General features: G+C 62.0%; 2 protein-coding genes across 2 annotated transcripts in view; both read right to left on the reverse strand.

Moving 5' to 3' along the window:
- The window catches only part of TBXA2R (thromboxane A2 receptor), a 9,254-nt gene extending 2,775 nt beyond the window's left edge, over positions 1 to 6,479 (reverse strand). Inside the window, exons 1-2 of the mRNA XM_006904210.3 lie at positions 4,377 to 6,479; positions 5 to 383 (exon numbers count right to left, since the gene is read on the reverse strand). Coding sequence (XP_006904272.1) covers positions 5 to 295 — 291 coding nt within the window. The 5' untranslated portion in view covers positions 296 to 383; positions 4,377 to 6,479. The remainder of the gene's footprint in view (positions 1 to 4; positions 384 to 4,376) is intronic.
- A 1,943-nt stretch (positions 6,480 to 8,422) lies between these two features.
- Positions 8,423 to 22,417, reverse strand: CACTIN (cactin, spliceosome C complex subunit). The gene is made up of 10 exons (XM_006904096.2): positions 22,237 to 22,417; positions 19,627 to 20,104; positions 16,726 to 16,821; positions 16,132 to 16,277; positions 15,269 to 15,431; positions 15,068 to 15,182; positions 11,803 to 11,995; positions 10,935 to 11,057; positions 10,540 to 10,829; positions 8,423 to 9,949 (listed from the first exon to the last, which is right to left on the reverse strand). The coding sequence occupies exons 1-10, from the start codon at positions 22,395 to 22,397 to the stop codon at positions 9,459 to 9,461; spliced, it is 2,256 nt and encodes a 751-aa protein (XP_006904158.1). The 5' UTR covers positions 22,398 to 22,417; the 3' UTR covers positions 8,423 to 9,458.
- Between the last annotated feature and the right edge of the window lie 6 nt (positions 22,418 to 22,423).

A 22,423-nucleotide genomic window follows, 5' to 3' on the forward strand; every position in this document is an offset into this window, starting at 1 on the left:
CCACGGCGCGCCAGTCGAAGAGGGCGGCGTGCTGCGCCACCACCACGGCGCCGGTGCTCAGCAGCCCCATGAAGTCGGTGAGGACCAGGCCGCACAGGAAGGTGAGGAAGGACGAGCGAGCCTGCGAGCTGCCCTGCCGCGCGCCCGCCAGCACGCGCAGCGCCAGCAGGTTGGAGGCCAGGCCCACCAGGCAGAAGGAGGCGGCGAACCAGGGAGACGCGATGAGCCGCCGCTCCTCCAACGTGATGTTCGTCGGCCGGAAACAGGACCCCGGGGCGCTGCCATTGGGCCACATGGCACCGGAGCGGAGCGGGGGGGGGCGTCAGCAGCCCATCGGGCTGAGGCTGCAGGTGGGGCGGCGGCGGGCACTGGCGCAAGGACACCTGCGGGGGGCCGGAGAGAAGGCGCGCCGGTTACTGACGCCACGTTTTTATCTGAACGGCCTTAGCGGACCTTCGAGGCCCCAACGCAAACACCACCTTCTTCAGGAAGGCTTTGCGGATTCACCTCCCTTCCCGCTCATCAGCCTTCCCGTCAGTGCTGCCCCAGAGTCAGGGACGCTCAAGGCCAGGTCTAAGTGCCGTCTCCTCCTGGATTCTACCCCCGGAGGACCCGTGAGTTTCTGCCGAGTCACAGAGAAGGGCTTGAACTCCGACCCCGGGTGGCCACTCTGTCACCTGGGCCAGGGTTTCTTCCCTCTGAGCTTCCGTTTCCTTGCTGGTCTCCCATCGACACCCTGGGCGGGCTGCGGCCCCCAGGACAGACCTCAGCCTCAGTGAGACGAGATGCATCCAGCCTGGCCTTTGCACGGGCCCCGAGGTCGGCCTCATAGGTCACAATTTCTCGTGAATGCACGAGGGCGAGGCCCCGCCCGCGGGTGCTTTGGGACGATTCTGCCTCACACATGCTGAAATCATGCAGATTCCTTCCGCCCCGTTTTCATAGCATCTCTTTTGTCATGAGACCTCAATCCAGACACTCAGCTTCATTCCGGGAACAAAAATCCCCAGCTCGTTTGGAGAGACAGGTTCCCTAGGGACAGGCTATAAACGGCAGCAGGAGAGACCTGTTACCCCACCAGGGGCTGTGGGAGAAAACTGGAGACATCTGGGCCTGGCTGACGCAAATGTGATCAAAAAGGCCAGATGTGAGGATGTCCAGTAGTGATAAGATGAGACTATTCAACAAACGGCTCCCAGATCTGCCAAGGGACACTGCCAAGGGAGGACATAAGGCCACCCAGGGAGCCGGGGCTACCACCCGGGGCCCCAGCCTTCCGCACTGGGCACACACCACAGGTCGCCCTTGCGTCGGCAGGACCCTGGGTGAGGGTGCACCCGGTGGAGCGATCAGGGTGGTTTGGAGGTGGAGAGGCGGGACCATGGGAGGGATGCAGGAGCCGGGAAGTCAAAGCTCACAAAGGCCCTATGATGATCTGCCTTGTGCAGAGGGGGCAGACCAAAGCACAGAGAGGTTAACCAGCTCATCCAAGGTCACACAGCCTGGCCGGAGCAGATCTGAGATTTAAACTCTGGCCTCATTACATACATACAGAGATGTGTAGGTGATTCAAAAGCCTGCCCATCAAGCGGAGGCTGGGCCAGGTGGGGGTAGGGCTTCGCGATCGCTGCTATGTTCTCTAAGTGGGTACAGAATTTTCTAAAACGTTGGTCAGTCCAGATTCGCATCCTGGCGTTGCCACCTACCCTCTCGATGACCTTGGGCTCCTCACATCCCCACTCTGAGTCTTCCGTTTCCCTCCCTGTAAAATGGGGCTCATGGTGGGAATGAGTTCACCCCGGTACAGGGCGTAGCACGCTGTAGGCGCCCGATTCATGCACAAGCGCCCACTGGGTAGCTGCCGGCCCTCACTCCCCACCTCAGTACTTGGCGTCCTGGCCCGGCCCTGGGCTCCATGACTCCTTATCGAGTCTCATAAATTATCCAGCTCCCGACAGCTGCCCTGAGCTTCCCTCCCAGGCTGAGTGCCAAGGCCACCACCACTTCCGTGGGGGTGGGGCCTCGAGTGGGGAAACTGAGGCCTGGGGAAGTGGGGCGGGCAGACGGGTGTTTTCCATGGTGACCGGCGACCTTGCCCCTGCTCCGGGCCAGGGGTGTGCTCTCTGCCATCTCGGATTTGTCCCACACTTGACTTCCTCCTGTGACAGTGCGCTCCCTCCCTTGAGAGCTGGTATGCGCCAGCTTCAGGACATTCCTGGGGACTTGAGCTGTGCCTGCAGCCACTGCCCAGGCGCTGCCTGGAGTGACCGCCAGCCCCTCTTGGGTCTCGTGGTCCCCTTGTCCCTACCCTACTGCGGGAGCTGCTGCACCACTCACTCACCTGGTGACACCCCCCACCCCCACCCCTGAGGCTACTGTACGCCTCCGATGTCTGGGAGCAAACCTGTGACCCAGAGCCGTGGCCTGGGGGAGGCTGGAAACTGGCGCGACTCCCTCTGGCCGCGGCTTTTGGTTTCCAGTCCCCTGCCCTCCCCCGGGGTTCAGCTGATAGTGGCCATCTTAAGTTCTCCAGGCAAGCGGGCCAGTAGGGTCCCCTGGCCTCCCTTCTTCTCTCTCATTGGCTGGGAGGGCTGGCCGGGCCCCTCCCCTGCAGGGGGCCACATAGGCAGGGCTGTGTGGCCCCTGGGGACTCCATCTCTCTCTCTGTGCCTCATGGGAGGCACGGACTCCAGCGTCCCGCCCACCAGATCTGCTGGACAAGCCCAAGATTCCATGGCCCTAGAGCAGAGAGGCGTGGACTCGGAGGGTCCGGGGTTCTAGAATTCGAACGAGTTCCCAGTCTGGAACCTGGAAGGCCTCCAGAGTCGGGAATTTCAAGGGGCCGTGTGTGGTTCCAGAATTCTGGCAGGAGTTTGGCTGGGTCCTGGCTTCCAGAAATCTGTCTCAGAAACTGTCTCCTTCACCAGAGGCTGGACAGTCGATTTTCTCTCAGCTCACCTCAGTGAAGCTGGGCGGGGGGCCCATCCGCCTGTCCCAGGGGCCCGGGCGCTGGCAGCGGCGGGGCCCTCCCCATGCCCAGCCTGGTGGAATGTGACACGTTGGCTCCCAAACGCCAGGCCCCTCCTCTGACTGCTCATCCATCACTGCCCGTCTCATTCCCTTGCTCCTCCTTTTAGTGAGACATCCATCTCTCAACGACTTCATCCCTGGCCTGCCCAGCCTGCCTGTCTCCATGCCCTGGGCCCACCCAGCCTCCCCCAGGGGAGGATGCTGACCTCAGACGGGCTCGGACTGGAGTCCCTGATGTGCCACTGTCAAGCCGGGGAACAGCCCTGCCGAGCCTCAGTTTACCCCTCCACGAAATGGGGATGACGAGGACTCCGGCTCGCCTGCCAGAGCTCCGGCCGGTCCTCCCGGGCCTGACGTGCTCCAGCCCCCTGTGGCGGGACCTTTGCCTCAGCCGTGCCCCTTACACGGGGCGCCCTTCCTGCTCCTGGCCCTGCTCACGGGGCATCTGCGGGAGGGAGCCCATGTGTGACCTGCCCGGCTCGGCCCTGCCCCTGGCCCGTTTCCCACATTTCCTGTCCCCTAACTACAGGACAGTCCAAGAGACCGCGGCCGCCTTTTATCATGAAGGTGCAGGGGCCAGGCCAGTCCTTGCCTCGGTCAGTCTCAGCCCAAGCCTGGGGCGTCCCACAGCCCACAGTCCCCATGCCCTGTGGGCACAGACACATGGACACGCGCATACACGCAGAGCCACCCTCATTCCTCAGGCCCGACCCCGCCTCCCCTCACTACGGGCTCGGTTTCCGGGAACTTTTCCTGTTTATGACACCGACCAGGCCCCCACCCCGGAAGGAGCAGAGCGGGGGTTCTTCCTGGAGCCTGGCTAGCATGAGGCTGAGCCTGCACCCCGGCTCACGTAGTCCCTCGGAGCCTCTGATGGGCGTCTTCGCAGTGCTCCCCACTCGGGGGGGGGGCACCTGAGAGTGTAGGTGTGAGCTGAGGGGAGAGGACCCCGGCCACCTGGCCAGTGGCTCGTGATGGACAGGAGAGTTACCGTGATTATACAGCCCGTTGCAGGTACACGTGCACACACACACTCACTCCCAGCCACAGCCGGGCCTTGGCACCCTCCCTGTGGCACCACAGGGCCCTGAGTGGCCCGCAAAGACCCGGGGGAACCCACAGGCAAGCACATTCTCAGTGCGCTGGGACACAGACAGCCACACATGGTCGTACATGGCCCAGGACAGGCAGCGGAAGCTCTGAGTCTCACCGACACTCCAGGACACCGCCCAGCACCTGGCTGCTGTTGTTGGCCAGGGCGACACACCCACAGCAGGGCCAGGAAACACCCCAACAACAACGGCTCACTCAGGCCCCGCCCCTAATCTGGCCAGTAGCGTCCTCACCTGGCGATGCTGACTGGCGGCGCTGGTGTCACACCGCTGTCCAGAAGGGGAAGCCTGCGCAGACGTGCGGGTGCTGGTCCCGGCCAGGGAGCGGGCGGAGCAGACTGGCCCGCCCTCCTGGGGCTTCTGGGGAAACCGAGTCACGGAGAGGGTGGGCCCACAGGGGACTCTGGGGCTGCCACTTCTCCGGTGCCACAGGACTCCCTAGTGCCCGGGGTCCTGGCGGCAGGAAGGGCGAGGTCCCCTCTGGGCCTGGAGAGGGGTCCGCGGGGACTAAAAATAGCCGGGACCGGGGGCTGCGCTTCGCAGCCGGCGCCCTCTGGGTCTCTAACCGCGTCTTTCGAGGTCTCTGTCTTTCAGTCGGTCTGTCTCTCATCAGCCCCGCCCCCCTGCGCTGGCCACGCCCCTAAGGCCCCGGCGGGGCTGATAGGGGTCAGCGGGAGACCCCCAGCCGGCCCGGGAGACCGCGTGGACTTCTAGGGGAGGGGCGCCCGAGGGACCCCAGACCGCAGGGGCAGGGGTGCGGTGGCCGGGCTGGCAGGCGCCCTTTGAGAGCACCCCCCCAGCCGCCCCGGCCAGGGCCCCTCCAGGCACTCCTGCCGCATTATTCACCGTCTGCACAGCACCCGAGGCCGGCAGGGGCGGGGCAGGGGCCGGGCAAGGCTGGGTCAGTCAGCTCCCGAGGGTGCCCAGACCCTCGCCCAGGGTCTTGCTGCTGCCAGGTGGTGAGCCCGGTAGGGTTTGGTCTGGCACGCAGTAGGTGCCTAATCACTGTAAGGTCGATTTGAGTGCCCTGCCAGGGCTGGGCAGTGGGGCGCAGGGTGTTTGGGGGGAGGGGCGACCAGACTCCCCAGCCAGAAGCTCGGTTGGCAGCCGGCTGAGCCGCCTTCCTGCAGCAGGTGAGCCGGGAGGGCTGTGGTCATTGGAGGGCGCTCCTGGGGAGAGCACAATGAGACAAAGGTTGGGAGATGGCACTGGGGCCAGCGATGGTGGGAAAGCCCCTGGCGGAGCCAGCTGCAGTTGGGATGGGGAGCTCCGTCCCCCACACCCTCCTCCGACCTCCGGTGCAGTGTGGGTAAGTAAGGAGACTTGGCGTCTGTCAGTGCAGAAATGATTCAGAGGATGAGGCCAGGCTGCAGGAACGGGGCCCTGAAATGGGCTCCCTAGGCAGGGGATGGCTTCCTTGAAAGCCCTCAGACATTCTCAGGGCTCTGGGCCAGGGTCTCTTCGGCCCAAAGCCGTGCCGGCGAGGGCAAGCAGGCCGGGCGCCACCAGGGCAAAGGCCGGGAGGCTGTGTTGTGCTGCGGGAAAGCGAGAAATTGCTGGAAGGCCCTTCCCGCCCGCAGCCCAGAGGCCTCAGCTGTGTGAGGGGGTCCACAGGCCTGCGCAGGGAGGGGTGACTTTGGGCCTTTTTGGCCCACGGTTGGGGCTCAGAGTGGGCCAGGATTAGCTGGCTTGGCCTTGACCCCACCTACTCAGTCTTTGGGGCCTGGAGGGGCACAGGAGTGCAGGCTCTGAGCGAAGTTAGACTCCAGCTCTGGACTCCCTTAGGCTGTGTCTGGAAGCCCCTTCTCTGGCTTCCTCGCCCATCATCCTTTGCTTACAGCCCCCACCCCTCCAGATGGCCCCTCCCCTGTTCCAGCCCATTGCCTGAGTCCCTGAGCCATTTAACCCTAACTTCTCTTCCTTGGCAAGGAGTCTCGCCAACTCCTATGCATCTGGCAGAGCCCTGGCTCCCAGGGTCCCCGCTCGGTAAAGCCTTGATCGCTCAGGCAGGCTTGTCCTCTCACCTCTCATCAAGGGCACCTCTGGGTCTGGCCTATGTGCTGGGACAGTTCTGAGCCCAGGTAGGACTAGATAGATACCAGACTTGCATTCAAGGACCCCCCAGGAGGGAGAAAGACAGCTGATCACAGACAGTTCCAGCCCCCTGCAGTCAGGCTGGGCCAGAGGAAGTGGTGGGGCATAGCGGAGCCCAGAGGCACCCTGGGGGCAGAAGGCATAAGACTGGGCCTTTGTGGGATGAGTAGGGGTTCCCCAGGTCCAAGCAACATGGCAGAAATCACAGGTGGAAAACTGTGGAGGCGAGAGAAAGCATGAGGCTTTGGGGACCGCAGGGAGGGAAGATGTGGTGGGAGGGTAGGGGGCTGGGGCTCCAGATGGCGAGGCTGTGGGGGGGGAAGGTGGGGGAAGGATGGAGGGAGACATTCTAGTCCCACTTCCTCTGCCGGGAGATAAGGAGGACAGAGCTCTTTCGGGGGAACAGCCAGGGCGGGGATCAGAGAAGCGCACTTGACCCAAATGTATTCTTGGGTCCCACCAGTTCTTCAAGGCCGGGGTTAAAGATACTCATTTGACAGATGGGGAAACTGACACCTTGTGGAGGAAATGACACAGCCAAGGCCACAGGTAGGAGGGATGTGAACTTGAGCTCTGGGCTTCTTCCAGCCCAGGGCTGATGTCTGAAAGTCTGCTGGCGTCTGTCCACCCCTGCTCAGCTCGATGGGCATATGAAAGGCTTGGGAGACTTTGAGGTGGCCTGGGGGGCCAGATGGTGCGAACAAAGGCTAGGCTAAGGATGTGCCTCCTGTGGCTGTGGTTTCCGGTGGGAGCCAGGCAGGGAGCGTCTATTTTTAGCTCTGGACAAAGCTAAGGGCAGGAAGAGCCTGGGGTGGGGGCTGGGGGCAGCCTAAGGGACACCAGTGGACCTCGAGCCAGGCTGGGGACAGTGGGGCAGCTGGATGAGTGTGGTACCTCCAGTCTGCCTGAGGGGTCTCCCTGACATTGTGCTTGTGGCCCTGCCCAGCTCACTCACCAAGTATGACTCCCCAGTGCACTGGGCTGAGTCTGGCTCCTGGGCTGGCACTCAGCCTTGCCGTGTCCCCTGCACCTGCTGCCTCCTCCCCTGACCAGCAGTGCTCCTCCACGGAGCCTTCAGTGCTCCTTCTGGGGTCCTCCAGACCCAGTGCTTTGCCCCTAGCCCCAGTCTGGCTCCTTGGGCTGCTGGTGTCTGAGCCCAGCTCTCGTCCTTCCAGACCAGGAGATCCTGGCTAAACCCACCCAGCAAGTTGTGGCGAGGGCACGACCACTGTGTGCCCCTGCTCACTACAGCTGCCTCCCTTGGGGTTGGCATACTGCCCAGACTGCAGGGGGTACTTGAGGAGAAACTGGGATGCTGAGGCTGGGAGGACTCCTCTGGGGACAGGTGAGGAAACAGGGTGGGACATGGGTGGTAACCTGGAGGGGGTGGGGCTCTCCAAGTTGGAGAAACCCAGATTTGAGCCCTGCCACTTACTGGGCTTGAAAACGTGGGCCCCTGGGAGCGTGTTTCCTCAAGCGGGTGGAAACCGTCTTGTAGGATGGTGAGGTCTAGGCTGGGCTGCGACAGCTACACACAGCCCATGCTGTGAGAACAGCGTAGGGCCTCACCCATCTCCCAGCCCAGCCCTTGAGGCACACAAGTGCCCCCAAGGGCCTGTCCTGCACCATGCACAGCAAGCAGGCCACGGATTAACTGGAAGTGGCTTCTGGCTGCCTGGAGAATGTGCAGAGAATTCCAACTGCTCTGGCAACCAGCGACTGATTAGTGATGTCCGCCAAGGGCCCGGCAGGGTCCACAACAGAGAGGGTGCCCTTGACCTGCCAAGGGCCCGGCAGGGACAGCAATGGCCCTGTGCTGCCGGTGGGTATGCTCCAGGCTGGTGGGCCGGCAGGGTCCACAACAGAGAGGGTGCCCTTGACCAGATGCACTTCCGCGAGCCCCTGGCCTAGGCGAGCAGCTACTACACTCGAGCAGCCGTGGTCCAGGTGAGCGTGCACGAGGGCCCCCTCCTCACGGGAGGCAGATGGAGGACACTTGCGTCGAGAAGCTGCCTAAGGAACCACTGTCGACTGCTTTTAGGTGCTGTGATTGTTTTAAAAGGTCTTCTTGGTTGGGTTTTTGGGCCTTAGTTTTGACAAATGTGTCACGGTTACATGAGACACTTACAACGGGGATGGCTGGGTGTGGTAACTCTGGGCTATCTAGCATTCCCGAAAATCTAAAATTATTCTAAAATAAAGTGTTTATTAAAAAACCATGCACTCTCCTGAGTCGACAATTTAAATGAAAATAAACAAGATTTCTCCCCACATGCCTAAAAAAGTCTTTTTAGGAAACAACCTAAAATATTTCCAGATGAAACTGGGTGTTGGCTGGGGCTGTCCCAGGGGCCTGGAGGTGGCACTTCAGGGTCTGGGTCTGGGGCAGGGTCCTCCCACTGTAGGCTGGAAGAATCTGTAATAAATTGTTAAAAATATTCCTGGGGTCGGCCTGCCTGGGGAACTGCTGACAATCTGGCTGTGGGGGAGTGGCTGTCCCTGTCAGACATGGGGCAAGGCAGGCAGCTCCGTGGTGGAACACAGCTGTCCTGAAGGGAGGGGACACCCAGCGGGATGGGGGTACCACGGAGGCTGGGCTCCTGGGAGCTTCTTCGCTCAGCAGCCGAGCAAGGATGTTCCCCATGGCCCTTGGTTCCTGGATCTGATGGTGGACAATGTGTCCTTCACGCCCGCTTGGGGGGGTGAATGACCCCAAAGCCAGCACCAGGGGTGACGTGGGAGGACCGCAAGACTTGGAAATCCCTCCGACATTCTCTGGAAAGTGCATGGCAAGGCTCCGGCGTCTGCTGCTGTGGGCTCCATGGGAGCCCAGCTGACAGAGCGGGAGCGTGGGTCCTGCGGCCACTGGCCGAGTGCCAGGCCAGTCAACGCTGGCTCTGGTTTCCTGCGCCCCGTGTCCAGGCCCCATACCGCAGGGCCTGTCCCAGAGTGGGGCTTGGGCCGAGTCTGCCCACATGGACAGCGAGTTTGGTCGGCACCTGCTGGGTCCCCTGGGCTCCGAGAACCCCCAGCGGCAGCTCCTGCCTGTTGGAACCCTGGCCCAGCCTGTCCTGGTCATCCCCCCTGCTCGCCAAGGAGGTTCCATTGTGACCTGGGTCCATACCGAGAAAGTGAGGCCAGGGAGGGGCAGGCCCAGCCCGAGGGGGGCTGTGAATGGGCCGGGGGAAGCTGCTGGCCCCGCCGCCGCCAGCAGGTGGGCCATCACCGCCGGTAGCGGTAGCGCTTGAAGTGGAACCAGAGCTGGAAGATGCCATTGGCGAACTGGCAGCGGAAGCCGTGGCGGTGCGAGTACTCCCACTCGCGGTTGACGATCTTGAAGGCGATGTCCTCGTAGGGCGGCCCCGCGTGGAAGCGCAGGGTGGCGAAGTCCTTGTTGTCGGGGCAGGCCTCCAGGAAGTACTCGGGCGTGGAGCGCTTGTCGATGAGGTCGGGGTAGAAGATGTTGAACTTGTAGCCCTGCACGATCTTGGGCGGCGGGTTGTCGAAGTCGTAGTGCGTCTGGTTGTACTTGTTCCACTCGAAGCCCGTGTGCACGCGGTTGAAGAAGCGGGGCTTGCGCGGCCGGTACTTGTCGGCCCACAGGTAGGCCTTGCCCGTCAGTGGCATCTCCACGCTGAACTGGGCCTCGTCCTGGCCCATGCCCTCCTTGGCCCGCCGGAAGAAGATGTCCTCCGCGCTCTCGCTCGCGTCGCCTGCGGACAGGGCGGGTGTCATGGGGTCGGAGGCTCCGCTGAGCCTCAGCCTCCCCGCCTGTCCCACCCACCAGGCCACTCACAGAAGACCTGGGGCTCGGGGGCAAGGCACTGGGAGGGGGAGGCCCCAGCCCTCCACGTGCCACTTGCCCTGGCCATCTATGCTCATTGTGCTCCTCGGGCACCAGACACCATGTATCCCCTGCTGAGTGGCCAGGCAGCCGGGGGATTAGAGACTCGCAGGGGGACCCCAGGCAGGGGCCTTTCTGAGGCCACTTCTGCAGACCCAGGATGAAGGGCCCAAGGAGGCCGAGGTCCCTGTTGGTGAGCAGCAGAATGAGCTCACAGCAGGGCTGGACACAGAAAGTAAAACCACCACCTTGTCCTTCAGGCCAGCAGGTCGCTGTCCCCAAATGAACGAATAGTTAAGAGTCCACCATCAACATCCCCTGCCCCACTGCCCCAGCAACCTCTTGCCCCGCCCCTCGCACTGGCCCCGCCCCCACCACTACATGTGCACCCCTGGCCTGGTTTGCCCCGCCCCTTGTGCTGGCCCCACCCTCCCCAGCCGTGCCCACGGCTGTACACACCGGTGACCTGAAGCTGCTGCCTGGAGAGCTGCAGGCGCTGCAGATCCTCGTCAGGTTCCAGCACGTGCGCGTCCAGCGGCAGCTCATGAGCGGAGAGCAGCCGGGGGCTGTACTTGCCGGCGTCGTAGTCGTCCAGGCTCTGCTGGATCAGGTCCTCCTCCATGAGCACCGCTTCCCCCTCGGCCTCCGCCTCCCCTTCTGCAGGCGCAGCCCCGTCTGCCTCAGGCTCGGGGGAGCCACCCTCGGAGGACGGCCCGGGAGGGGTTGGAGCCGGGTCCTCGGGCTCCAGGCTGCAGGAGAGAAGGCTGGGCTGGGTGGGTGGCGTGTGGCTGCCCCAGCCCTCCAGAGGTGGGTGGGCCCCCCAGTGGGGAAGGGGACTTCCAGGCTGGGCCCACCTGTGGCCAGGAGACGGGGGCTCCTGCTTGAGGATGGGGAACAGCGGCTCGCTCTCCACACCCTGCTCCTGCTTCAGCTTGTAGAGCTTCTGCCGCAGCACGTCCTGGTGCCGCTCGCGGAGCCTGGAACGTGGGTCTGGTGGTCACCCCAACTGGGGGAGGGCCCTGCTCCCCCTCAGGTTTTCTCATGACCCTACCCCCCACTTCGCTGCAAGAACACAGAGGTTTAGAGAGCGCTAAGTAGGTACACACAGGTTGGGACCTCAGCCTAGTATATTACAGTCCAGATTAAAAGCTCTAGCCATGAGGAAAAAAGGGGATTCGGGGTCACAGACCCTGGACAATTGTTCCCTTGCCGGGTGGGCTTGGTCTGTGTACCAGGGCATTCACATGCGGCGTGACCTAATGGCCAGGCTGGGCGGAACTGGCCGTGGAGCAAGCGGGGGGAAGAGTCAGGGGCGAGGACACAGCCACCGCAGACAGGCGCTGTGTTTACACGGCAGTGCCAAGCACGCCGAGAATCCGTACACAGGCTGTGGGGCTGGCGGAAGGCAGGGACAGGCGGCCTGAGGGCTTCCTGTGATGCCTGCTGACCCCACGGGAAACAAAGGCCAAATACTCAGTACAGATCAAGAGCAGGAAGGCCACTGCGGGAGGCCCTGCCCGACTCCCAGGGCCCCTAACCCCAGATGGGGGGATGGGAGCATAGCAGGGGCCTTCTGGCTGGGGCCCCCAATGTTATTCGTAGCCAGTCCCGCCCACTGGGCCCAGTGGAGATGGCTCCCATCCCCTGGACAAGATCCTGAGAGGGATGAGGTGCGCACAGGACAGTGCCCAGTTGAGGTGACGAAGGCGTGCGCCCACTCACCTGGCACGCGCCATGTGGGCACGCAGCTGCTGCAGCAGGCTCTCCCAGTAGCCCATGTCCAAGTTGGGGCCCCCAGCCCGAATCTTGCCCTCGATGCCCTGGAAGATGACCTGCAGCTGGCTGTACGTCTTCCCCTTGAAGACCGACTGCACGTCGGAGCTGACTGACGCGTTGACGCCCTCTCGCCGCTCGCCTGCGGTGGGGAAGGTGTGTGTGCGCATGGCCCGGGGCTGGCGCCACCTACTCTGCCCCAGATCCCGTGGAGGAGCCAGGAGGGTTCACCTGGCAGCCAGACTGCTGGAATTCAGATGCTGCTCTGCTAGTCCCAGCTGTGTGACCTTGGGCAACTGGCTCGCCCTCTCTGGGCCTCAGGTTTCCCCTCTGTGGCCCAACGAGACCACGGATGTGAGCGCCGGGCTCTGCCTAGCGTGGAGAACGCTCACCGCAGCGGGAGGGCTGCTGGTTTCCCAAGTGCCACGTGAAGTCCTGACCCCGCGCTGAGACAAACGCGCCCCTCCGTCCTGCAGGGGAGTCTGTCCCAGCACCTAACGCAGGCTGGGGGCCCAGGTACGTGTCCCTTTCCTCTACACCGAGAAGCCACCGAGGATGGACTGACGCTGCCCTACACTATGTGCTTGAGCACAGGAACCTCGCTCGAGCTCCTCACGATGCCCTGCCCGCCCCAGAGCCTTGGCACGTGTGCTGCTCACCAGCAGCAGCTCCCATGCTCGGTGCTCAGTGAGAATGTCCCTTCTCCTGTTCCCAGCCTCCCTGACACCCAGGTTGCTTGCCTGGCTGCCCGCCTGTGCGGCCCTCTCTAGGGCAGGCCCTCCCCGGGCTTCTGGCCGCTGTACCCCCAGCACGGGGCTGGGCCTGGGTGGAGACCACGCACAGCTGCCGGGTGGATGACGGGTGGGCGACCAGCTTGCGCTCCCTGCTAGAGAGTGGGTTTCAAAGACCCCTGCCACCACACACACGGTCGCAGCTGATCAGAGAGGGTCGAGAGGGGCCCGAGTCCCTGCAGCCAACCAACCTGAGACCTTGGCATCTAGAGCCTCAGGCCCTTCACTGGGCACCGGAATGGCCCTAGGCAGCACTGGACTCAGTGGCCAACCCGCAGGCCAGCAGCCTGGACCCAATCTGTGACAGGTGCAGAAACAGTGCAGGACCAAAACCAAATTCTGCGACAACTCACACCCCAGGCCAAGCAGGACCACGTCGTGCGCCTGCTTACAGATGGAACCACTGGTGAAAGCACACAACCCAGCTGCTCACTGGCGCCTCCCCCAGACACTGGCGCTGCCAGGGCACATTTAAAGGGAGCCGGGTCCCAGGCCTGGACGCCGCCCGAACGGCCTCTGACAGGGCCTGCTAGACTGTGCGAGGGACAGAGACTGTCCGTCACACTGAGCAGAGCACTCTAGGGCAGCAGGCAGCGCCGTGGAAAGAGGGGCCGCTGGGGAGGGCGCAGGGGCGTCTGGGGACCCGCTTCCTCCTGCACGTGCTGTGTTCAGTCAGAACTTCCCAGGGGAAGGGAAGGAGGGAGTGGGGTGGGAAGGAGCCCAGCGGAATGAAGATGACAGCGCCCGGCAGGTCTCCAGGAACGGTGCGGTCAAGGGCTCTCCACTCCCTTCTCTTAGAGATGTTGCAGAAATAACGCTCAGCTCCAAGGACACCTGGAGCCACTCAGGACCCCTGCCGTAGCACGTGAGGGGGTACAGCAGACAGAGAAGGGGTAGGAAGTACCAGAAAAGGGACCGCTAGAGAAGACTGTGAACTTGGCGCCCAGGGGCTTTGGAGGCTGGCAGGGATGTCCCCTCAGCCAGTGGGGCCGGGGTCTTCTGCCTCTGAAGGACATACCCAGCCTCGCTGCCACCAGCCAGAGGGAAAGCAGCATTTCCCAGCAGGCAGGACGTTAAAGAACTTCTTGCCTTTCTTCAGGATGCGCCCCACCAAGACAAGGGCACAAATCAAAAAAAGGGAGACGTGGGGTCCTAGAAAGAGGCACTCCCTCACTGGAAAGAGTAAAGGGAGCCCCCGGAGGTGGCAGACAAAGGGCCTGGGGACAAGGGAAAGGAGGCCTGATGGCTTCCTGGTATGTCTGAGCACCTCCAAGTCTCGGCTGAAGGCCGGGATTGGAGGTGGACCGTCACTGTCACGCGCACAGATGCTATTTCAAGTGTTTGACATGACACTATTTACCCATTTCTCTCCACCTAGACCTCCTGGCAGAATTTTATCATCCTCACGTGACAAAAGGGACAACTAGGCTCCCAGGAGGCAGCCAACCAGCTGAAGTCGCTGAACTGTTCGGCAGCCTGGATTTGCACCCAGAGCCAAGCTCGTGAGGGTCACTCTTCACATCGGCCCCGCAGTGCCCTTCTAAGCAGTTCTATACCCAGCCCCACGGCTACCAAAGGAGACTTCGGGACACACATTTCCGATGACAGAGTTTCCCTTCCTGTCTCCGGAAGCGACAGTGGGACGCGCCTTGTTAAGGAGAGAGCAGCAAAACTCCATTTACAGAAGTAAAGGATGTTCGTCCTTTTTCTAAGAGGAAGGAAACCATTCTGACCCACATCTGGGCAGCAAACGTCACACGGGCCAGGGAGAGAGAAGGCACGTGTCCTTGGCCTCCAGAAGTGGGCGATGAAGGAAGGAGCTTAGCGTCAGGGACACGACACACCACAGATGGGCCTGCTGCAGCTGGTCATGAGCTTTTCAAGCAGGGGTTCTCGACTAGGACGACTCTGCCCCCGAGGGCGCTTGGCCCCATCTGGGGATAGCTGCCTGTTACACTGGGGTGCTCCTAGCATCAAGTGGGTGGGGGCGGGGACACTGCTCAGCAGTGCAGAGCTCAGGACAGCCCCACAAGCGTGACCTGGCCCAGGGCCCACGGTGCCGAGCACAAGAACTCTGGCTCTGGAGTGCATCTCCTGAGCAATTCTCCCCCACACAGAGCCTCGGGAGGAAACGTGCAGCCTGAACAAAACAGCCCTGCAGCGCCCTGAGCTTCTAGCCCCCACGTACAGGGAGCCCCGCCCTCTGCGGAGAGCCCCAGGCCCAGGACCTGCTGCCCGGCGCTGCCCCCTGGTGGCTCTCGGCGGCCTCCAGAGAGCTGTGGGGAGCCCAGAGCGGGAAACTGAGGCCTGCAGAGCTGCCGAGGCTTCCCGTGGAACCACTGGCCCTTGGCAGCTCCCACCAACCCAAACACGCATCCCTGTGTCTTTCTGGTCACCGGCCTGGGGTTGGAGCCCGCCGTTACCTGGCCCCTTGCCTGAGGCCTCCAGCTTGCGGAGCTTGGCGATCTCGTCCTCCGTGATGATGGTCATGTCGCGCCAGAAGTCCACGTTCTTGCCCTGCTCGAGTTCCATGTACACCTGGGGGCCGGGGTGCAGAGGAGAGGGGTGACGGGACATCCAGGGGACGTCCTGGTACGGCTGGCGGGGCAATGGCAGGGCAGTACCTGGATATCCTCCAGCAGGTCCTCCATGTCGGCCACCGTGAGGCCATTGAGGAAGGTGTAAGGCTCGTGCATCTCCACAGCCAGGTCGTCGTCCTCGGCGCTGATGTACTTGGCCAACAGGTCGATGGGCTTGGCCCGCCCATCCCGGATGCGGATCTTGGAGCTGCAGGGGGAGGGTGGTGGTGGTGTCAGAGCCCAGGGTGTGCCCGCCCTCCTGACCCTGCCCACAGGGGATACTAGTGTGGGAGCCGGGGGAGGAGCCGGCCTGAAGGGGAGCTGGTGCGGGAGCCTTTTGGGAAGAGGCGTCAGGTTGGGGCAAGCCGGGTGAGCCGGATGCAGAGGCCCCGGAAAGGGCAGGGACAAGAGCGAGTGTGGGCTCTGAAATGCAGTGAGAGCAGAGCCCGAGGGTGGGGACCGAGGGAGGACCACCTCCTGTTAGGGGGTGGGCGGCCCAGGCTGGAAGGTGCAGAGCCTCAGTGCTGTGCCCTCGGGAACACGTGACAGAGGCCGACCCTAGTCTGACCCGAGGGAGCCTCCAGACCAGGCAGGTCTGAGCCCTGGGCCAGGACAGGTGCGGCCGGTGGGCAGGAGACAGGGGGTGCACCAGCGACAGCTCTGCGCACAAAGTGGGGGCTGGTGCCAGAAAGGGGACTGAGGAGAGTCCTCCCGAAGAGGCGGCAGGCAGAGATCCAAAGGGCAAGGGGCAGCAGCCAGGGCAGTGGGTTCCAGGGAGTGTGAACAGCAAGCGCAAAGGCCCTGCGGCAGACCCGGGCTCCATGGGTTTGGGCCCAGAAGCAGGCTGGAAGCGGAGGGAGGAAGCACGTGGTGTGGGCGGGCCCCGTGCCCCCTACTCGCCCGCGCACCGCAGCTTGGCCTGCTGGAGGTGGAAGTTGTCCTCCTGCTCCTCCCAGGTCTTGAAGTGCTCGGCCTCCTTCTCCCGCTGCAGCATCTCCAGCTCCTGCTCACGCATGGCTTTCTCGCGCTCCCGCTCCAGCCGCAGCTGCTTCACCTGGGGGCGCAGGGGGAGGATGAAGGCGGGACAGCTGGACGATGAGGGTCCCCTGGAGTTGGGGGTGGGATTATAACCCAGGCCTGGCACCAGCCCTGGCCACAGGATTGGTCCAGGGCTGCCTGAGGTTTCGGACGGACCACGGGCAGGAGGGACCCCCTTTCTCCTGGAGACCCAGCAGCCTGGAGTTGGAGGGACCATTTCCGCTACCCTGAGAGGGACATCTGGGAGTGAAGCCTAGAGGCCGGCAGAGCCGAAGTGGAGAGAAACTGCTCGCTGCAGACACTGCCTGAGCCCCTGGATCCAGCCGTGCCTGAAGTCAGGCTCCCTGGAACTTTCTCCCTAAGCCAATCAGGGCCTGTTTGGTTCAAGCCGGGGTGAACCAGCCCTGGGGCCCTGGCGAGGGAAGGCCTCCTGACCCCGTGAGGGCGGGCCCAGGGCGCCCTACCTTCTGCAGCTCCAGCCGATTGTCCTCCTGGATCCTCTTGTTCCGCTCCTTCAGCTCCTTCTCCTCCAGGTGGCTGATCCCCTTCTTCTCCAGGGCCTACAGGTCAACCACACGCCTGCTGAAGCTGCCTCCCCACGCTGCCCGCCCCGGCGACACCCAGCAGGGAGCTTCGGCACACTGGCTGTGAGGATGACCAGGCCGCAGCATCTGCTTTGCTGACGAGAGGCCACACCTCACCGCCTCCTACTAGAAGACGTGGCCCCCCCATGCCTACAGAACTAACTCGATATGCTCCCAGCTTATGGAGCCCCGTCTACCACGAGCAAGACGCATGCTGAGACGGAGGCCGCGGCCAGCTCCGCGGGGCTCACGGGAGCCTCACTTGGGACCCAATGGCTCTCCTCACACAAAAGCCTGGCCGCACCGGCTGCGTGGTGTCCTCGCCCTCAGCAGCTGAGAGCCCGGCTGCCTGGGGGCGGGCGCGGGGGTGGACAGGACAGGAACGGCGACTGAACGAGAGGGAGACTCTGCTGGCACGCTTGCCCGGGGTCACCACCGTGGCAATGATGGTCCTGAGCTCATAGATCCTCGCGGAGCCATTAGCTCAGTGAGAGGCTCCTCCCTGTGTCCTCGCCTGCGCTTGGGACCCCTCGGACCTTCTGACATCACCACACGCTTGTGGCCTGAGCTGAGCACCAAGCCCCCGATGTCCTGGCTGTCACCTACCCTGGGGTCCGAGGCGTGTTCAAGGACCTCCTCTACCTGGAAGAATGCGCCTCCTGGCGTGGGGCCACTGCTTGACACTCGTGCTACTCCTTGGCCTCCCCAACCCTGGCCAGGGTCACGGCCACACAATTATGGGCGACTGAATTTCCCACTCTAGGGCAGCCCAGAACAACAGCTGGCACAGGTGGGGACCTGCTTCAAACCCCAGCCATGCCATTCACAAGGAGGGTGACCTTGGGCAGCAGCTCAGTGGCCCGACATTGACAAGGCTGCAGCGAGCGCCTGCCAGCGTTCAACACGACTGTCCACCCTACCAGCCCAGCTGCCCTGAGGACGGGGACAAGATGCGCGATGCCAGCCAAACTGCTGGCCCATCTAGTGCCCTCCCTGGACTAGAGAGGCCTCAGAGGCCGACCTTGGGTCCACCCCCAACCAGTGTATCACAGTGGGGGGGCCGATGAAAACTTCTGGTGGGGTGACTCCCTGAGGCTGGGCAGGGCACTGCGAAGGGCTGGTCGGGGACATGTCTGAACGCGCGTGTGCACACACCACAAACTACGGAAGCTCGTTCACGCGCATTCCCTGAGCGCCTGCCGTGCGTCAGGCTCCGGAATCAGCTTGCCTGTGGGGCTCACCGTCTGGCAGGACCGACACGGTATGAGTCGAGTGGGGGTTCAGTCGCCCCTTTGCGAGGAGACCGTTCGGGCCTGCTCACTGCACTACAACTGCTCGCTGAACTACAACCGCTCACTGAACTACAACCGCTGCCGCAACCCGACAGCGAGCGCCTTCGTCCTCGCCGCCTCGGACTTCGCTAACATGTTTACGGTCCGTCTGTCCCTTGAGACTGCTGGCCCTCACGGCAGGGGTCTGTCTCTCTGGCTCGTGGGTGCGTGCCAGGGCCCACACACGATACACGTTAGCAAAGTGCTGGGAAGGGGGAAGCGGGGCCCAACTACAACCGCTGCTGCAACCCGACAGCGAGCGCCTTCGTCCTCGCCGCCTCGGACTTCGCTAACATGTTTACGGTCCGTCTGTCCCTTGAGACTGCTGGCCCTCACGGCAGGGGTCTGTCTCTCTGGCTCGTGGGTGCGTGCCAGGGCCCACACACGATACACGTTAGCAAAGTGCTGGGAAGGGGGAAGCGGGGCCCTGATGAAACACCGGAGGGCCCGTGCGGACCAAGGGGGCAGGAGTGCCTGTCAGAAGGGGGAAGACGTCAGCTGAGATCTGAACGAGAAAGAGCCAGCCACGGGGGGCGGGGCCCTGAGGTGAGTGGGCCGAGTGTGTTCGAGACAAAGGCAAGAAAGTGAGCCTGGAGTGTGCGACCAGCAGGAGACGCCCCGGCCTCTGCCTGCCCGCCTGCCCTCAGCCTCCCCCAGAGCCAACAGACGCCGTGTCGGGTTGCACTGTCCCCCAAAAGTTACGTCCACGTAACAACACCCAGACCTCGTGGATGGAAATAGGGTCTCTGCAGATGGCATTGACTAAGATGAGGTCACACGAGATTAGGCCTGATCCTAATCCAATGACGGTGTCCTTACAGGGAGGACATTCTCTCTGTGGACAGAGAGAGAGAAGACGGCCATGTGCCAACAGAGGCAAAGACTGGAGCAATGCAGCCCCAAGCCCAGGTTGTCGGCACCACCAGAAGCTGGAGAGGCAGGAAGGACCCTCCCCTGGGGCCCCCGGAAGAAGCGCGGCCGTCCCGACACCCTGATTTCAGACTTCCAGCCTCCAGAACTGCAAGAGAAATTCTGCTGTCTTCATCCGCGTGCCCGAGGCCATGGCTGCACGCAAGTGATCGATGTGTGATTTTCATCTCAGGGAAGATGGCAGTCTGAGCTGATGGAGCATCTCTAACTGTGGGACCCCACCTTGGGTGTGTGCCGCTAAGAACCTGTTCTCCAGCCACGCTGACGTTAGGCTGGTCTGGGGGCAAAGCGTGCCTGAGCGTGCCTGAAGCGGTGTGTGTGTGTGCACGTGCGTGTAAGATAAACTCTTCGTGGCAAAGTGCAGTCTGGAAACGTGTGCCCTGAGTGCTGAATGACGTCTCTTGAAACAAAAATTATAGAAAGCATATAAAACAGAAACGAAGAGAAAGGCAGGAAGGATCTGCAAAGGACACAAACGCAGAACCAAGCGGCAGGTGCCGCGCGGCTGAGACGGGCTCACCTTGTTCCAGATGAAGGTGCCCAGGAGGTTGTTGTCGCCGAAGGGGTTGTCCGTGTTGGTGTAGCCCATGTACTCCTCGCCCCAGCCCATCTTCTCCCGCTTCTTCCGCTCCTTGGCCTCCTTCTTCGCCAGCCGCCGCGCCCGCTTCTCCTCGGGCGTCTCGAAGGCCTTCATCAGCTCCTCCTGCTGCTTCCGCTCCTCACGCAGCCGCAGCCGCTCCTGCAAGCTCTGCTGGCTCAGGGCCTCGGCCACCTCTCGCGAGTTCTGGGAGGGGTCTGCTGACGCCGAGCTGGACGTGGAGGAGCCCGGGGACCAGGAGCGCGTCCACCGCCGGTGGGCCCGATGTGCCCAGTGGCCCCGCTGCTGCTCGTTGCCCGAGTCTGACTGAGAGGAACGGTCCCGGGAGCGCCATCGGGGTGGTCGGGGGCTCCGGCTCTGCCGCCTCTGCCGCTGCCACTGGCCCTCCTCCGAATCGGACCTGAGGTCGGAATCACAAAGAACTGCTTGCTGCCGGCTGGTTGGTCAGACGCTTAGTGAGCGTCTGCTTTTGTGCCAGGCGCTGCTCTAAGTTCTGGGGGTACAGCAGTGACCAAAACAGTGACAGTCCCTGCCTTCACGGGGCTCACATCAACGAGTAAACACAGTGTGGTACTGGATAGTGCTTTGAACCGCAATGAATAATGACGTAGCATTAGGGGAGAGAGAGAGTCAGAGAGCATCTCCCCAAGGCAGTAACCCTGGAGGAAGTGGAGAAGGGAGCTATGGGGAGATCTAGAGGGAGGGTGATCCAGGCAGAGCGCATAGCAAGAGCAAATGCCCTGGGGCAGGAATTTTCCTGGCATGTTCGAAGAAGTGAGGAGGCCTGTGTGGCTGGAACAGAGACAGCAAGGGGGAAGGGGGCGGCTGAGGGCAGGGAGGTGTGCTGGGGCAGGCTGGTGCAGGAACTATACGTGTGTGAACCAGAGAAGCTGATCTGCCTGAGGCATCAAACGAGGGCTTACAAGGGAAGGCGGTGTTTCAACTGGTCCTACAGCATAGGCAGAAGTGAATGAGAGTAAAACCCACAGCGATAAAGAGCCAGGGAAGGGCACTGGGAGCAAAGAAGGGAATGAGTGAGCCCCTGGGGATGGATTCTTCGGTGTCTGGAGGCCAAACATGGAGAGGACCAACCAAATCTGTCTGTAGTTTGTTAAATGTTCCACTTATTAAGCTCAAGTAAAAAAATCTAAACTATGAAAATTAATTATTCTGGATCTCGTGAACATGGACTACAAAATTGATCAAATTTTCATAAACATCAATTACACATTGAGTGGCTGATCCCTGTGAATAATTCAAATGCTAGGAAACAGTAAATGAAAAAATACAAAGATGACGATATTGCTATACGCGAGCCAAAGCTAAAATATCAACACTGGGGCCTTAATCCTGGGTCAGCAAACTTTTCCTGTGAAAAAACAGCTCTGCCACTACAGTGCAAAAGCAGCATGGACCAGCGGTATGTAAACAAATGGGCGTGGCTGTGTTCAAATACAATTTTATTTCTGGACACCAAAATTTGAAGTTCATATGATTTCTACATGTCATAAAATATTCTTTTGGTTATTTTTTTCTTTTCATTTCTAAATGTAAAAACTATTCCTGGTCACAGGCTGCAGTTGGCTAAGCCCTAGTTTAAACCACCTCTTCATTATTTCTGTTCTGCTACTTCGTATCTTCCTGAAATTCCTGGATGGCAACAATCTTACCAGACTCAAAAGGAAAAGCCACCTTCTCAGCCTCCAGGGCGAGCAGCTGTGTCTGAGTACAGTCGCTCTGGCCATGGTGTGAACAGGTTGGAGGGATGGGAAACAATGCACGTCTGGAGAGGCCCGATGAAATCTCGAGGACACAGATGAGCCAACTTGGGCCACAGTGGCATAGAGACTGGCTTGAGCGTCACAGCCTGTTAGGGGCTGAGCCAGCACTGGGACCCAGGTCTGAGAATCAGTCCCCGTCACTGTGCTGGTTCCTTTGAGCTGGCCAGGTGCACCCTCTCCGTAAGAAAAGAACTGTGGCCATGGGGAAGCTGAGACCCAGGTCCTAAGAGTCAACTGAGTCCTGCCACCTGTACTCAATAGTCCTTCCCTCTTACACGCACCTCCAATAGCAAGTGTTGTCACCTCTACTTCCTGAAATCTCACTCGAATCGACCCACTCTCCCACTGTGCCTCCCCCACAGCCACCCTGTCGTGGAGGCCACCGCCGTCTGTTGCCTTGGACAACTGCAACATCCTTCTCCTCCCTGGTGTCACTTCTGCCCACCCCGTTAGTCAGTCCCTTTTCCACGCGAAAGCCAGAGGAAGTTCTACAACGTCAGTCATCCCACGTCCCTCCGAATAATGGCCGAACCCTTCGCCGCGGTACAGAACACTACACGACCTGGTCTGCCGCCTCCCCTCCCACCTCCTCTCCTACTCCCCTCCGCCCCGCTGTCCGTCCAACCACCAGGTGCCCCGCCTGGAGTGCTCCCGCTTTCCTTTCGCTGCCTGGCGTCTCCCTTTCCAGGAAGCCCTCCCTGACTAACTCGGGGGTCTCCCAGCTCCCCGAAGGCAGGAGTCGAGTCTGCACCTGCGCTCCCGGCTCCGCCGCCTTCGCCTGCGCCGCCCCTCGTCATCCCGGCGCCGGCGGCTTCGCCGACCGTGGCTCCCGCTCCGACTCCGGCTCCGGCTCCGCTGTCTGCGGCCCCTGCGACCCGCCGACCGCGAGCGCGAGCGTGTGCCGCGACCCATCGGCTGGGACGGTGGCGGCGGCGGCG

The sequence above is a fragment of the Pteropus alecto genome, unplaced genomic scaffold, assembly GCF_000325575.1.
Source record: "Pteropus alecto unplaced genomic scaffold, ASM32557v1 scaffold30, whole genome shotgun sequence".
Lineage (NCBI taxonomy): Eukaryota > Metazoa > Chordata > Mammalia > Chiroptera > Pteropodidae > Pteropus > Pteropus alecto.

Excerpts from the sequence above, each read along its gene's own strand:
- CACTIN (XM_006904096.2), bottom strand. The coding sequence starts at position 22,397 with ATGGGTCGCGGCACACGCTCGCGCTCGCGGTCGGCGGGTCGCAGGGGC. Across the intron at positions 11,058-11,802 it reads GCCCACATGGCGCGTGCCAG|GCTCCGCGAGCGGCACCAGG; the intron begins GTGAGTGGGCGC and ends CCCACGTTCCAG. Across the intron at positions 9,950-10,539 it reads GCAGCAGCTTCAGGTCACCG|GCGACGCGAGCGAGAGCGCG; the intron begins GTGTGTACAGCC and ends CCCTGTCCGCAG.